The sequence below is a fragment of the Gossypium hirsutum genome, chromosome A03, assembly GCF_007990345.1.
Source record: "Gossypium hirsutum isolate 1008001.06 chromosome A03, Gossypium_hirsutum_v2.1, whole genome shotgun sequence".
Classification (NCBI taxonomy): domain Eukaryota; kingdom Viridiplantae; phylum Streptophyta; class Magnoliopsida; order Malvales; family Malvaceae; genus Gossypium; species Gossypium hirsutum.
This window is the reverse complement of record NC_053426.1, coordinates 107,489,734-107,506,400: the sequence shown is the minus strand read 5'-3', so window position 1 is coordinate 107,506,400 and position 16,667 is coordinate 107,489,734. Positions and strand designations below refer to the sequence as shown.

Sequence of the window (16,667 nt, the reverse complement as noted above, 5' to 3'; positions counted from 1 at the left end):
ACAATCAAGACGAAATTAACCAACATTTTGATTTTACTTTTACAAGCTACTTCCTATAATTTGGTAAGAAATGACCTTTGTGGGAAACTTCTCAAAAAACTTCTTACATATATTTCACAAAACCCTTGAGATTTAAAACCGTTTATTAGTAAAAATAAAATTATATTTTATTATTTTAAAAATAATAAAAATTTAATTTAATTATTTAAAATTTATAAATATATAAATTAATAAAATTACTATTTTAGTGTCCTACATGTTAAAATTTAAATTCAACCCCAAAAAAAATTTTCTGCCTTAGCGCTTGGGAATAGGGTGATAAGATGAACCCTTTAAGTGTAAAAATCAATCTTAAAATTATCCGAATTGTAAACTATAGAGTTAAAACATAAAAAATTCTGCTGTCTGTATATTAAATACTTTATGCTCGTTGATATCGATGGCAATAAAATAATAATTATTTTAAAAAATTTGTATTATTAAAAAAATCAACATGGCATTTGTAATTGTTTTAGTGCAGAAACGACAGCTGGCAATAGTAGTACGTAGAATTGGTGAAAGCTTGGACAAGGTGAAAACGTGTAAGAACAACGACTCTGCCACGGTTAAGTCCAACACTTCTCTTCCAAATCAAACCTAAATTTCTCGTCATAAACTTAAACTAATCATATTTATTAAATATATATTTTCTTTTTTAATTGAATATTTTATTAAAAACAATATAATAGTAGCCATTAATGTTTTATTTACTTATAGCGAGAGAGGGCCAAGACCATTCCATTTGGGTATTCAAAGTCCTCCATGCCGACTCCATCTCCTCTATGTCTTCCATGGCGGAACCCCAAAAGAAATCCCACAAAACCAGTCGCTTTCTAGCTTGTTTTGGGTTTTCCGGAAAGAAAAACTCACCGAAAAAGCCCATCCAAACCGGTAGCAAAAACACACCGTCGCTCTCTTTCCCGATGCTTTGTTTTAGAGCCGGGAAGTCCCGGACCAAAACCGTTCCCGTCGATAACTCCGACAAGACAGACACCGGCGGCCAAAACCATACACCATCGAAGCTGAGCAAGAAGAAATCGGATATCAAGCTTATCCCTTCACGTCAAAATTCAAAATCTGATCGGCAACTGTCGTTCCCCAATCAAGCTTCGAGAACGAGACCTAAAGAGGTGCTTTTTTTAAAGCTAAATTTAGCTTTAATTACATCAGTTGCAGGCAAAAAGGCGATCCATGTCGTCTCTTACAACTTTTTGAGCCTTTTTTGTTTTTACTGCTTTGCAGGGACCTGAACCGAATATTCTCCTCGGGAACAGGAAACTTTCGGACCCGACAAGAACCGGTTCAAGCCTGCCGGGTTCACCGACAGTCAAGCCCAAAATCAACCCGAAAACACAGTCCAAGTTATCCCACACGGTTTCGTTACCGGTCCTAGAAGGCAACCAACGTGTGGGGAATCCCCGGAAACATGATCGGGTCAATTCAAAACAGCACCAACGGAAAAACAATGGGGTGGTCGGAAAATTCGACTCCGCCATGGGTTTGTCCATTATAATGGTGACTTTGGTAATAATGTTAGTTTGGGGTCGATTATGTGCCATCCTTTGTACCTCGGCTTGGTTTTATTTTCGGTCTCGTTATCGAACCATTAATAATGATAACGATACTGAATCTGTGTTAAATTCAAATGAATCGGATTTGAATTCTAAAGAATACAAAAAAAAAATAGTGTTGGAAGGATTGTTGGAAAGGAATCACAGGGTTGGATAATGAAACTTTTGTATAGAGTATTTTTTTTTTATTTACGATGAGCAAGTTAGATGTAATCATACGTGTTTTGCTAAAGTTAGCCTGTTGGTCATTTTGTGTAAAATAGAATTGAAAAAAGGGTCAATATATTCTAGAATCATAGTTCAGTTTGGTTTAATTTATTCTTCCAAGCCATGTACTCTTTGAAATTTTGTAATTTAATTTATCTCCGTTTATTTCCAAGAAACTAGTCTATGTATTTATTTGATTCGAAAATTAAAGTTTCTATTTTTCAATATTTAAAAGCATAAATTAAAATTTTATGTTAAATTGATTACACATATTCAAATTTAATATAAGCCAATTAACAATGTTATCAATTCGATTCGAGTTTAATTGAGTACCCAAGTTCGAGTCTCATTATGCATAATTACAATTTATGAGTCTCTGTCTCATTATATATGTATAGTTGTATACCATGTATAGGTTTTGTGCGTTTGATTCCATATTATAGTTGGTTTAATATTATACTTGTATTGTATTTGTAACACTGGAACTCTCCCAAAAAAGTAAAGAGATTAAATTTGAGGAATTAAAAGTAAATGGGCTAAGTTTCAAAAGTGTACAGAGTATAGGAACTGGGAGCAGAATTAAACACCTTAGTTGTTTTTCCCTTCAAATTTGGTACCTTTTTTTTAATTGGGCAGTTGAGGATATCACGTGATTGACATGAAGCACGTGCCGTCGACTTAGTTAATTACTACTAGGGTGATTTAGACAATAGCTTGTGTGGCTTAAACATCGGCGGTCAGCTTCAGTTGTCTGCTTTTCCCTCACCTAACATTAGCGAGAGAATTTAAGAGAAACAACTAAAGAAACAAAAAAAAAATTATACTCCAAGAATCTATTTAATTTTTCAATTTATTTGACTATTATTTTTCTTTTCTCATGACTTATCCGCAGATAATAATAATTTATCCATTTTTTATTACAAAACTTTAATGCAAAAACAATGGATTTGGTGTTACCAACTTCATTGTTTTTTATTTTATGTTTCCTTTTTTTCCTCTAATAAATCATACATCAAGTAAGTTTTTTTTTTAAATTAGAAAAACAAATTGGAGTCGAAATTAAATTATATATTTTTGTAATAATAAAAATGTAATTTCATTTTTTTAGTAGTCTATATCTTTATAATTTTTAAAAGGTTAAATCAAAATTTTATTATTTTTAAAAATTAAAATATAATTTTATCTTTATTAATTTAAAATTTTATAAATTATAAATGACCTAAATTAAAATTTTACTATTTAGGGGATCATGACCCCAAGATTTCTTAGTGGCTCGGTCACTACTCATATCTTCATTTGATACCCCTTTTATATGGTACCGAAGTTGATGTTTCATGTGATTCTTATACACATTTTGAGTTTATCCCGTTCTATAGCTTTAGGATTTTCTATATCTAGAGGTGGTGCCAAAATTTTCTCTAGTCTTTATCTTTTAATAGATTAAAATATAATTTTATCAATTTCTAAAAGGATTAAATTATAAATTTTGTATTTTCGAGGAGTTAAAATTATATTATAAATTTTACCTGCCTCTAACACGATCTTACCGATATATATTTTCTTATACGTGATGAAGTATATTATAAGTATATTACAAGTGATGTTGTCTCCTTTTTTCCTCATTTAATTTTATCTTTATTATAACAATTAATTTAAGATTTAATAATTTGAAAAAACAGAAATCGTGTTTTTCTAATTATGCAATTTAGAAAGGAAAAACATGTAATGTAATATAATACATATCATAGTCAGAGGAGGAAATTGAAATTTTGTTATTTTAATCTTTTAAATTAAAAAAATTAAATTAATAAATGTAAAATTATATTTTAACTCTTCTAAAATTTAATTTAATTTTTTAAAAATTATAAATATATAAAAAATTTAATTTCTACCCCTAAAATTTTTTCCTGATTTTCCCTCTATGTATAACTATTATTTTCAGTTAGACTATATCCTTTGTATGGTCAAAAACACCATTTTTTTTTTGCCAACTACATATCCTATATGATTATCCAATTTAATACTTTGTGTTCAGGTTATCCATCTTAGCCACGTCTCAATCGTTCTTGCCTTTGTTTTTTTTTGTTTGTTCTTTTTAGCAACTAAAGCTACCATATGGCAAAGTTTTCCGTGCCCAAATAGCATATTTTTCTTCATCTTAATTATGTTAGGTGAATTGTAATTATTGGAAATAATTTTAAAAATTTTTAAAAAAAATAAATAAATAATACAATCGATTAATTACGCAATTTAGATTTAATTCTATATGTACAGAGAGTATTTAATTATATAAGACATTTAAATGCAACCTTACTTTCAAAAATTATAACGAGTAAACTCTCCCACTAAGATATTTCCCATGCTGGTGTGATGAGAATAAAATCTCTAAAGTTTCGGTTTATATCAACCACCTTTAATACCAATATACAATTTGAGATAAATAAAAACATTTTTAATTGCATGTTTGTTAAATATAAAAAGATAATTATATTAGATATCTTCGAGTTTCCTTTTTTACTAAAATACATTCTTTAATTTTACCACCCTTCATTACATCAAATCCCTTAGAAAGTGATGCAAACATGGTAACATAAACATATAATAAAAAAACTGACAAGATTGTAACCACTCCCTTTATTTCAACTTCTCAACTAATAACATCATAACTCCCTTGAATATCATCAGATCATAACATTAAAATATAAAACAAGCAGAAGCATCAATCATCCAAGTTTAATATAGACCAATCAAGATAAAAACTAAAGTTCATCAAACCAATCAAACACCAAAATAGCACGAAGACAATACTTAGCAACAACTAGAACCAAACCAACAGCTCCAGCAGCTTCCCCTCTTAGCTTGCAACGCAACATATGTAGTCTCCAGCTCTGCTATCCTAAATTATTGCCTTTCTGGCCAAGTCTGTTACAAACCATTCATCAAGATCCCAGTGAGCTTTGTCATAATAGTCTATACTGTTCATCTACCCCAAAATGCTTCTAATGATTACTGATGATGGCTAGATTAAAACTGAAGTATCGACCTCGAATCAGGCTTGACACAAGCAGTAGTGTATTATAATCCTTAACTCTCCAAATTTACATCTATTCTTTGCTTCTGAAAGCTTGTTTCCCTAATGTTTTTCTCATTTATGAAGCATTTTTCTGCCATTAGCTTCATCCTCTTTGCACAGTCAGTGTTCAAGAATTTTGGCTTCTTAAGCTCAAAGTAAGATCAACATCATTCAACCTCTTAGCAGAAGTTCATGACAATGTATAATCCTTCACACACACATATATATATATATTTCGACAGTTGTTTCCATTAATTTTGAAATAAAATAATTCTTCTTATATGATAAAAGCTAATTAAAATAAAATTTTGATTTAGTTTAGTTTAGTTCAAATTACCTTCACTATAATAAAACATTTAATTGAGTTGTCGTTATCAATCAACTAGGTTCTACTAATTCAGTTAAGAAATTATCAAAAATCCATTTCTTTTATTTTTATAAATGAATAAAAAATTATACGTGATTGGATTTGAATTTCAAACTTTTAACCTAAGCATCATTTGGGTTCAATGGCAAATCGAGGGGCAGTACCAACCCCTCCTAAAATGAAAATTCTTTATTTAAATCCGTTAAAATTTTAAATTTGTAATGATAAAATTACACTTTAACCTCCCAAAAATAATAAAAATTTAATTTAATCATTTAAGAATTATAAAGATATAGGCTATTAAAATAATAAAATTACATTTTTTACTATAGTAAATATATATAATTTAATTTCGGCCCCTAAAATATTTTCTGGCTTCACACTTGTTTATTTATTTTATGATTTTTTTACACAAATTGTGGCATAATTTAATTACAACTTATTAATTTTTAACAAAAAATAGAATCTAAATTAATTTTCGATTATTTAATCCCTCAAGGTTAAAGGAGATTCATCCTTCCAAGGAATTGTGGAAAACCAAGTAAGATACAACATGAAACTTTTAGGTATGGATTAGTAGGAATATTGGCATTCATTTTGGATGGGTTGGCCCTACGGTTTACATGTATTAATTTATAGTTATGGTAGATCTTAGCCCACACTCGGATTCGCCTATTTTAAGATTCTTTTATGAAAATCAAAGCTTACAAATATAAATAAAATTCTTTAATGAATCTGTCTCCGATTATATTTGTATAGATGAATCAAAATGTGCGATGAAATGAACAAAATTTGAGGAAGAAAATCGTGTAAAAATGTCTGCATGTAAAATTTTACTTATTTTGGGGTTGAATATTGATGATGGGCTTTTAATTCTTGGATACGTCCAAGACTAATTGGGCTGCTAAAGATTTTTCTGGGTTAGATCATGGAAATCAGTTTTTGTTTTTGTTTCTAAGCCCAAAATCCAAACCCTAATCCATAATCAATATATTTGTTAGGTTAATTGGCTGCCACCACCGGATCAAAACTGAAGCTTCTCGCTTTTCAGCCGCAGCCATGGTGCTTCCTCTTTCTTTTGTTTGGTTTGGTTTTCTTCATCTTTTGAGCTTATTTATGATCTGATTGTTTATGTTTTTGCCTGCAAAGTGCTTGTAAAATTGAAATAATCAAGTTTGTATGAGAACATTTGGGTTGGGGAGAAGAGGATCTTGGGTTTGGGATTTTTTTCCCAGAAATTTATTGGTGAAGTTATGATAGTTTTATTTTTCTTTTATTGTTTATATTCAAGAAATGATCACTAAAGTTGTAGATTTCGCCCAGAAATCTGAAATTGGCCTTGAATTAATGACCTTAGCCGTGGGTTTTCCTCAAAAATCCATATATAAAATATGTGATGAGATTGCTGAATAAGGTTTAATTCTTTTTCCTTGACAGTACTGTGTCTTAATTGTCGTTGATGAAGCGTTTGACGAAATGACTGCTATAAATTTATTGCTTTCTTAGACTAACTATGACTGTTGTTTGAAGGTGAACGTACCTAAGACCAAGAAGACCTACTGCAAGAGCAAGGAGTGCAGGAAACACACTTTGCACAAGGTCACACAGTATAAGAAGGGCAAGGATAGTTTGGCTGCACAGGGGAAGCGTCGTTACGACCGGAAACAATCCGGTTACGGTGGTCAGACCAAACCAGTGTTCCACAAGAAGGTAATATTTTGTGTCACTTTTATCCCATGGATGGATATATATTTCATGTTTATTGTTGCTTGAGATTCTCCAAGCTTTGTATATGTATTTATGTATAAATTTGTGTACTATTTGAACAGGCAAAGACCACCAAGAAGATTGTGCTAAGGCTGCAATGCCAAGGTTGCAAGCACGTTTCACAACATCCGATCAAGGTCAGTGCACCCGAAACCCCTTTCGTATTTCTGTGTTCTCATTTCCCATGTTTGATGAGCTAATTTTTGGTTGTTTGTTACCGTTTTTGCAGAGGTGCAAGCACTTTGAGATTGGTGGAGACAAGAAGGGGAAAGGAACATCTCTGTTTTAAACGTGTTATTCATGGTATCTTGTTATGTTTGCTTTACTTTATATGGAGTAGTTTGAACTTACAAGACTGTAATGGAATTTTGTTAAATTTGCTTAGTTTCTTCTGATGAAGTTTTGCAGTTTTCTAACTGTTAGCAAATGTTTCACTGGCAATTTTGAGTTCAATTTGTTTTAATAACTCTTGTTAATAATCTTCACTGTGTTTTTCTCTGAAAAGAGGAAATCAGCACGAAGTAATGCAGGTGGGAATGAATTAAAAGAAGAGAAGAAAACAAAACAAAACAAAAGTTCAGAATTTTTACTTTACATTTAAGTGATTGTTTTTCTACCCTTTGCTTAAGGTTTGATTTTTGTTTTTATTTTAGAGAATTTTGAACTTTTGGTTGGTTTAAAATTCATTTTTGTTAATCGAGTAATGTTCAGGAAGGTTAATATATTACTTGGCACTTGCTTAATTTGGTTTCAATGTTAAATTTAGTATTCTAGTTCTTTTAATTTGATTTTTGAATTGTTTTTCTTCACAATTAATTAGTTTTAACATTTAATTTGGTATTTCAATTTTTTTTTTTAATTTCAACATGCTTTTTTTTAGAGCTCAAATGCGGTTTGGGTCGGATATTTGGATATCAAATTGCACGTTGAAATTAAAATTGATGACATTATGAGGGAATTTCTGGTATTTTTAATGAAGTTTTAAAGTGTTGTTTGTTGATTAGTTGAATTGCACATTTTTCACTGTCGTTGCTCTTTCTACGACACCGAGCCTGGAAAACCTTGAAACATCATTTAAAGGACTACAATTATGCCTCGAATCTTTGGGATATCTTCAAATACCCTTCTGGGTTCTGCATGCTTTCTCTATTCCCTTTAGCGACTGGTTACACATCAATCTTCATCACCAACATCCAACATTCGTTGGTACCTAGTGTTTGTTTATCTTTTGAGGGGAAGTTGGCTTGGTAGGAATGGGTTAATATTCAATAAACCAATCCGCAAGGAATCCATCGTCCTAAAGGCTATTCCTCTTGCTGTTAAATATCACGCAATGGCAAGCAATATTAAAACATCATCAACATCCTTCTATTGAAATTAAATGGAAGTCTCTATGATGTTTAAAAAATAAATTTGAATTATAAAAAGAAGATAAAAGTGATGGACTAAAAGTTTAGGGTTGTGAAATAACACCTAATTTGGGAAGTTGACGAAAAGTATACTCAAGGTTTTTGTAAGTGTATTAGATAGTTGATTGGTTGATTGACCTCAAAAGTCTTTCGTTCAACATGATTTTAGATAAAGTGAAGATCAATTTTGAGGTGCTTCATCTTGCTATGCAGAATAGGTTGTTAACAGCGACATGTGGCCTCAAGAATATCGCAAAAAGTTTCAGGAGTAGAAGAGAGAGGGACGCGATGCTCTTACAAGAGATGCAACACCCAAAGTGTTTTAGTAGCAGTGACACCAACCTTATATTCAACTTCAAGGGAGGATTTGGCTATAGCAGGTTGTTTTTTTTACGACCAATGGAGTATGCTCAAATAAGAAAATATAGTCAATGGTGGAAGCAAGATCTATTGGGTTCCTAACTCAATCCAGAACTGTATATATGCTAAAAATGTTTTTAGAGTGACGATTGACTCGTAGGTCATAATCTGTAATGTTTTCAAGTATGGAAGATTTGCTAGAATACAGCTAATGATGGAACCATGATGTTTTGGGTCCCCAACCCAATTTGCAGTTGCATATATTGTAAGAATGTTTTCAGAGTGGCAATTGATTTATAGGCCATAATCTGCAATTTTTTTCATGTATAGGAAGATTCACTTTACTTCTTTCTAGTGAGTTTTTGTAGGATAGTGCATAAATTAAGAGAGTTTATTTACAAAATATGTAATATCCAAACGAGTGAAGGAAAACTATTGGAGTTTTTCCAACACTCGCCTGTACTCTATAGCATCAATAAGATTAGTCTCATTATGAAGAGTTAGCTACTGAGAAGAGGTAATTGAAGAGAGCACACCTTTACAGTCTTGCATATTTGTTTCATTTAACAAATGAAGAAAATACTTCGATTGGGTTAAGAATAAACCATCCCTGATTGAAGAACTTTAATTCCTAGGAATTTTTTAGAGAGGGAAGAGATAACCTGTTGAATGACTGTAGGGCTGATGTCGGTGACTATGATATCCTCAACATATACCAAAAGATAGATCATAACTACTGAAGTTTGTAGAATAAATAATAAGGCATCGCATTTGTATCTTTTGAATCCGAGAGATAGCAAGAACTTGGTTAGTTCCCTGTACTATTGTTGGGGTGCCTACTTAAGCTCATATATCGTTCAAGTTGGAGGATTTGTTTTCACGTCTAGAGATATTTGACCATATAAGGTTTTGGAAAGGATGATTGATCGGATTTCTACTAGTGGAAAAATGGATAAGATAACAATCAGCTATTCAAATAACAAAAGAAATATTTAATAACTAAATATTCAAATTATAAAAAGAAGATTAACTTTATGAGTATTAGTCAATTATTCAATTTCATTCATTAATAGGGTGTTCAAACGGTTAATTGTTAACTGAATTAGTATCAAGCGAATTAATTGAACTTTTTAATTTTTTAACTGAACTTTTTAATCCTTTAACAATTAACCAAATTGAAATTTATATGTTTATGTTTTTGTTATTATTAAAATAAGTATAAAACATATAAAAATAAATAAATTGATAATGTTCGTTCAACCGAATTATCTGACTTAAAACTATGTAAAATTTGTATTATTAATTATTAAGTTCGATTAATTCAGTTAATTATCTTATTTCGAACCAAATTTTTAAAAAATTATTAACCAATCTCTAACCGAATTAAACCGATTAAACAACCGAATTAACCAAATTAAATTGATTCGGTTGATTAATTTAATTTTAACTGAAATTTTAACATCCCTATTCATTAACACCCTCCCCTGTAGGTTGGTTCAGTTTTTAACTTGATGGGGAATATTAGAGTTGCAAGTGCGAGTGCGATTGTAATGGAAACTGGATGATAGGTTCACATCATTCCATTGGGACTGCAGCAAACAAGGTTGCCAAGCTACACGACGACCTTTCCCTTACTAAACAACTGAAGTGGACGCCATCTCTATCATTAGCTGTATTAAGAATATAAATTTGATGTTTGATCCTATTAGTATTGATTATAGGATTTTGCTGAATGATTACGCATAAATAATTATATAAAAACCACGAATCATGCAAAAATATAAAAAAAATTTAATTATATCATATAATGATCCAATATGCATGCAAGAACATAAATTAATAAAAGCATTATATGAAGAGCAAATGAAATTTAATAATAAAATAAAATAAATTAAAGAAAGGGACTAAATTGAATGACTTAAAACCAAATTAAGGATCAAGATATAAACGTTAAGGTAGGGAAGGACATGATTGTAAACATATAAAATTGAAGGTTTTAAAAAACAATTATTCCCAATATTATTCAAATCCTACAAGTTTAAATTAATTTTAAGTCTACCTAATAATTATTAAAAGTATCATTTTATCATTAAACCACAAACTTTTTATTTGATCTTTGAGAGTTACACTTAAATACCAACCTTTAAAATTTTTGTTTCAAGTTTAGGTGGACGTTAACAAGAAAAAAGAGTTTGATTTTCTTTTAGGGGAATGACAAGTATAAATGTTACGAGTCGCAGATCAAATCTCATGATAAATGCATACAAACTATTCTAGGGAGGTCAATTGATCAAATGAGGCTCATTTGACCCACTTGAATTAGTTCGATTTGTAAAACTTATGGAAAAATTCATCCACTTAAAGTTTTAGTAGAGCTGGGAAGCGTTTTAGTATAATTAGAGTTATCGATTATTGTAAATATAAAAGATAAAGATGTATAGAGTTTAAATCCCTTAGAATCTCATCTTACAAGTAGGCATTAATTTCAACAGTTGATGTAATTCAATCTGTTTTGTTAGATCTGAAAAAGTTTAACTGTAAATAGAGGTCTTCCTTTGATTTGTAATATTCCATTGTACTTTATTGTTGAATTAAAAAATATATTTGAGAGAATTTATTCAAACACTTGGTGTGTATTACTTTCTTATGGCTTTTTAATTATTTCGACCTCCTTTATCTTTTGAGTTTGCTTCCGTTATATTTCGGTAGCTTAGAGTTAGACTGATTTAAGCGAATTTAAAATAAAAAATAATCTAAAATTATACGGTTTACCAAATTTAAGTTCTAGTCTCATAACACCAACACCTACTTAAATACGCCACTATTAAGAATTTTGTGACTAATGAAATTTGAACTCAACACCTAGTAGTTATTAGTCACAATTTTTTAATTTGATTTTTATGGAGTTAAACTTAAGGAAATTAAAATAAAAAACATTAAAAGTCTTGAATTAATTTTGGAGGGAGACTGAACACTTGTCGATCTTTTAGATTTAATGAATTATTTATTCCTAAATTAAAATCAATTAAATTCTCTCAAATAAAAGTTAAATATATTACTTAAAAATGAGAGAAAATAAACATTAAAATAATAGATGAAGAAAATTTTGGAAAATCGACTTAATTGTTTCTAAGATGGAGATTGAAAGAAAAGAAAGAAAAAAGTTATTATATCCATTTTAAATTGCCCTTTTAATACTAACAATGCATTCTGACTTAATTTATCTAATTGCTTCAATAAGAGTATGCACATGGGTTGGGTTTTGAGAAAGTTCATATCACTTTTCAGTCGATTTGATTGATGTTAGAAGTGTTGAAAATCAGTTTGTTCTTACCTCCATTTTTTTTTTTTACAATAAACTAAACCAGTTCAAATCATTTTAAAATAATTATCATACAGTAATTGGGCTGTATATATATTACCTTGCCTAATGATTTTGAGGATGTCATTCGTGTAAATCCATTTCTTACCTTATTACTCTTCTTGACCTTGTATATATGTTTAATCTAGATCATTCAATTAAGTTATAAGAAAAATTTTAAAGCTTGTAGCACCGCAGAGTGACGCTGTTCAGTTAGTAAATAATGTAAAATATATATTGATTTAGTATTTATTTTATTTGATATTATATAATTGAAATAAAAGAAAAATCTCGAGAGAGAGCGGGCAACATTTCCTTACCCAAATATAAATAATTATTTGCTTTAGCAATGATCAATTTTTAATCACAAATAACCATCAGCATCTACCCAAGTCTCTCACCGACACAGAACAAGGGAAACAGAGATATCGCGTAATGAAACAGAACCAATCATTTGAATTCACTTTAATCTATTTTATTATTCATATACATAACCTGGTCCAATCATTATTGTTCTTTTTCAAGACCAAAAATCAAAAAGCATGGATATGAATATTCATTATTTATTATTAAATTTTAATTTAAAATAACACAATGATTGGAGAGTAAAATGTAAAATTGTCTAAAACATATCAAAGAAACAGAACTGGTTCAACCATTATCACCCTACAATGAAAAATGGGTCAAAAGTGGAACAATATATTACACAAATTACATACATATATATATATAGTTCAAATTAACTACGACAAGAGAAGCTATTGTATCAATGGACTTCATTTTTTTTTCTTATTGTCCTTTTCTTGTATCTGTATAAACCCCTCGAAGAAGAACTAGCAATGGAGGCCTCATGAATTGCAGTCAAAATTTGGTATATGTAAATGGGGAACACGATGCAGGCGAGGGAAAAGGGAGCTAATCAAGTGCTGCTTTGTTTTTACGAGCAGATATTGGCTTTGGCAATCCATCAAAAATGGGTTTTGTAATGCTTACCGTTGAGAGTGCTTGTAGATCAGGCTTCAAATTCCATTTGGATGTTGGCCATAAGGATGATAGACTACTATTTTCCTGGTCTTGTAAGCTTGACGTGCTCGATGACTTCCTCACTGCAGTAAATCCGTCGACCACGTAACCATCTCCAAGACCTGTTGCTGTGGTGTTGAACCCAAATACATCGGCATCAGCTCCTGGATTAGTGCGAGTTGCTGCCTTGGATCTCTGAGCCAAGCCTTTTGACGTTATTGTTGAAAATCCTCCATTACTGGTGTTATCCTCTTTCAATATCTTTTCAGGAGCACGGGGATTAAAGTCAGCCTCGGATTTCTGCCGTCTTCTTATCAGTTTGTCATTTGATTTATCAGGGTCATCCTTGATTTCTGCAGCAGATATGATATCTGCTGCAATTTCACCATTCTCGTCATAAAATCCGTTAGTCACGCTTCTACATTTCCGATGAAGCTTCAAAGGTGGATCAGAAGCAGAGGAGAGTTTAAGTGATGGACCATCCTCCAGATAATTACCTTCTCCTTTCCTGTATACAGCCATCTCAAAACCTTCAGATGCCACACTTTTTTCTGATGGTTTAAGGCCATAATAACCTTGTAATGAGCTCATTGCTGGAGAGACCCTTCGAGGAGGAGTCTTCAGTCTCAATGACTGGAATGAGCCACGCAAATCAGAAGGCAAATTTGGACCTGGGGACTGGTTGGCACTGCTTTGTCTGCAAAGAGTTGTCTGTCATAGTGAGCTTAATTGAGAAGAACAGATCAGAATTAAGAACCAAAGAGATCAGAGATGCATCTTGCAGGATTTCAAAGGTGATAGAAATTAGAAAGAACTTTAACAACTCATTGAAATATTGATTATCAATTTCTTAAGAACAACCGCCTTCTAGCATAACATTTCTTGTATGGCCTAAAGTGTTAAATCTAAAGGGTCATTACTATCTCAGAATCTTGTCCCCAGAAAAAAATCATATCAAGCAAAGCAGCAACAAATGAAGATTCCTAGCATGCATTCAGCAAATCAACTGAAGAACTGCAGTTCGATTAATTTACACACAGGAAGCCAGCTTCCACTACAGGCCAGTAAACAGCTGTAGGATAACTGTTGTCACAATCTCCTCCAACCACTTTGTAGCTCATGGCTATCTATGTTATGATTAGCATCATGTGAAAAATAATACCGTTTGATGCTGTTTACCACTTCTAATAGTGAAAACTTTCAATGGTCATGGATGCTAGTAATAATGCCATCCAACACCAAACCACTTAAAACACGATTTGAGAAGAAATTCTTGAAATGTAACAAATGTTTCCTCGCATAAGATAGCAAGTCATAGGCTTCAGAATATCTTCTCTCCAGAACTATATGCATTCTTAAGGGAAAGGAAACGCTGCTTAGATAAGGAATGTTCCAAAAAAAGCAAGTACTATGATATAATTAATACTTGAATGGTAATCTTTACATGCAAATTCCAATTTGTTCAAACAAGAATGTTATGTTGGATGAGTAAGCATTCATTATCAGTCCCGATGTGAAGGTCAATAACTTCAAAACTTAAAGAAAAAAGAAAACATTGCTGGAATTAAAATATTAAATAAATCCTTGTAAAAGTTTGTTCTCAATGCTTTAAGAATACAGCAAGAGTGGCAATTTCTTAATGACCAAACTACAAAGATGTTACAAAGAGAAAGAACTTAGTTACGTTTAACATCAAGATGATTACTTAAGGATCTCACATCTTTGCTATAAGTATGATGAAACAAATAAAAAGTGCATCGATAGTCTGAAGAAGGCAAACTCAGAAATAACAACTCAAGTCATAATCATAAGAAGACACTATGAAGCTTAACACACGCGGGTGCCAATACGGAAATGTGTATAGTAACCATCTTAACGCTGAAGTTAAGGGAGTTTTAAGTAAATTTCACGAGTGATAATAAAAATAGCATTAGCATTAAAGAAGATATAATACCCTGGCGTTTCAGAACCGTTCGACAAGCAAGGTGATGGCGGATGCCGCCCTGGTAAAGGGATCTGAAGCGTCTTAAGAGCAAACATTTGAAGATCAGTAACCAGACCATTCATCTTTTTTATGTCTGCTACCTGATTATTTCAAACCCATGACAACAATTTGTCAATAACTCCAAAAAAACATAGACAATACTGGTATACTCCGATAAATAATATAGATGTAACTTCTAGGTTAACATTGGTCAATTTCCCCAACTAACTTCCCATATTGTACAAGCATGTCCACTTATAAGGAGGAAAAAAAACCCTAACTTATTAAAAGAAGGATGAGTATAGTTACCTCAACACCATACTTGATTGCAACACCGGCAAGAGTATCGAACCGGGAAACCGGATGTTCGATAAAACCGGCACTGGGTAACGAAGAGGAGGGCAAGCTTTGATTCTTTTCATTCTCTGAAACACTGTAATCATTGGAAAATCTACTGTATTTATCATTCGTATAACAACTGTAGTCTCCATTCGCAATGCTATTCCGCCTCTCCCTTTCCATCTGCATAATCCCCCCAAAAATCCCCAATTTCTTACCCTAATTTCATCGATCCACTCTAATTGACCTTTGTTTCTTCTTCTTTTTTCCGCTTAAATCGAAAATTAACAAGTCTAGAGTATCGAAAGAGAGAATCCAAATGATTTTTCCCCCGATCGAATTGAATCCAAATGGAATCGAAATGAATAAAAAGCAAAGAGACCAAAAAACCCCAAACTTTCGAAAGTAGTAAAAAGAGAACAAAATCGGGTTCAAATAAGGAAACGTAGATCTAAAGGGAAAGGAAGGATCGTGAAAAGGAAATGAAAGGGAACAATGGCTGAAAGATCAAAGATCCTCGCGTTCAATATTTTCTGCAAAAATAAAGAAATTAAAAGAGTTGCAATTACTGGCTGGCGTTATACGTGTTACTATAGGAATGCTCCCACTGTAACCTAGCCCCCCTTTTTGGCCAGCTTGGCTAGCCCTTTTTGTCGGTCGGTAGTATTTTTTTTTTTTGTCTTCTTTTCTTATACTATTTTTTTCTCAACCGCACAAAAGTAAAAATAATAATAAATTAAATAATTTATTTTTTATAGTATTTTTTATCACGTTTCATGAGAACTAACTGGCTCTAATTAAATTTTATTTTATTTATCCATTCTATTTTGGGTAATTATTTTCTCTAACTGTCAAAATCATTAAAATATTTGCCATATAAGTTTACATAATTTTTTAATTTAGAATTTAATTTCTGTATTTTTATTTTTAAATATGTAATATTTTTATTTTTAAATTTTTAAATTTTAGATGTAATTGTTAACACAATTATATCTATTGATTTGATATTTTTAAATAAAAATATTGAGTTAATAGTCATCTAATTAAAATTATCACGTTGTAAAGAATATAAATTTAATAAAATAACTTTAATAATGTTAATATTTGGACTTACATTTTTAATTCAATAATGTTAATATTTGGACTTATATTTTTATTTCAAAAAGT

The 16,667-nt window shown here is 31.2% G+C and overlaps 3 protein-coding genes across 3 annotated transcripts; 2 read left to right on the top strand and 1 right to left on the bottom strand.

The window, feature by feature from the left end:
* Nucleotides 1-700: 700 nt before the first annotated feature.
* Nucleotides 701-1,993, top strand: LOC107886894 (uncharacterized protein At5g23160). Its single transcript, XM_016810993.2, has 2 exons — nt 701-1,169; nt 1,282-1,993. The coding sequence occupies exons 1-2, from the start codon at nt 738-740 to the stop codon at nt 1,765-1,767; spliced, it is 918 nt and encodes a 305-aa protein (XP_016666482.2). The 5' UTR covers nt 701-737; the 3' UTR covers nt 1,768-1,993.
* Nucleotides 1,994-6,125: 4,132 nt separating this feature from the next.
* LOC107886824 (60S ribosomal protein L44) lies at nt 6,126-7,419 on the top strand. Its single transcript, XM_016810902.2, has 4 exons — nt 6,126-6,319; nt 6,788-6,967; nt 7,087-7,161; nt 7,254-7,419. The coding sequence occupies exons 1-4, from the start codon at nt 6,317-6,319 to the stop codon at nt 7,311-7,313; spliced, it is 318 nt and encodes a 105-aa protein (XP_016666391.1). The 5' UTR covers nt 6,126-6,316; the 3' UTR covers nt 7,314-7,419.
* Nucleotides 7,420-12,752: 5,333 nt separating this feature from the next.
* Nucleotides 12,753-16,119, bottom strand: LOC107886825 (uncharacterized). The gene is made up of 3 exons (XM_016810903.2): nt 15,471-16,119; nt 15,132-15,262; nt 12,753-13,874 (listed from the first exon to the last, which is right to left on the bottom strand). The coding sequence occupies exons 1-3, from the start codon at nt 15,687-15,689 to the stop codon at nt 13,070-13,072; spliced, it is 1,155 nt and encodes a 384-aa protein (XP_016666392.1). The 5' UTR covers nt 15,690-16,119; the 3' UTR covers nt 12,753-13,069.
* Nucleotides 16,120-16,667: the final 548 nt, after the last annotated feature.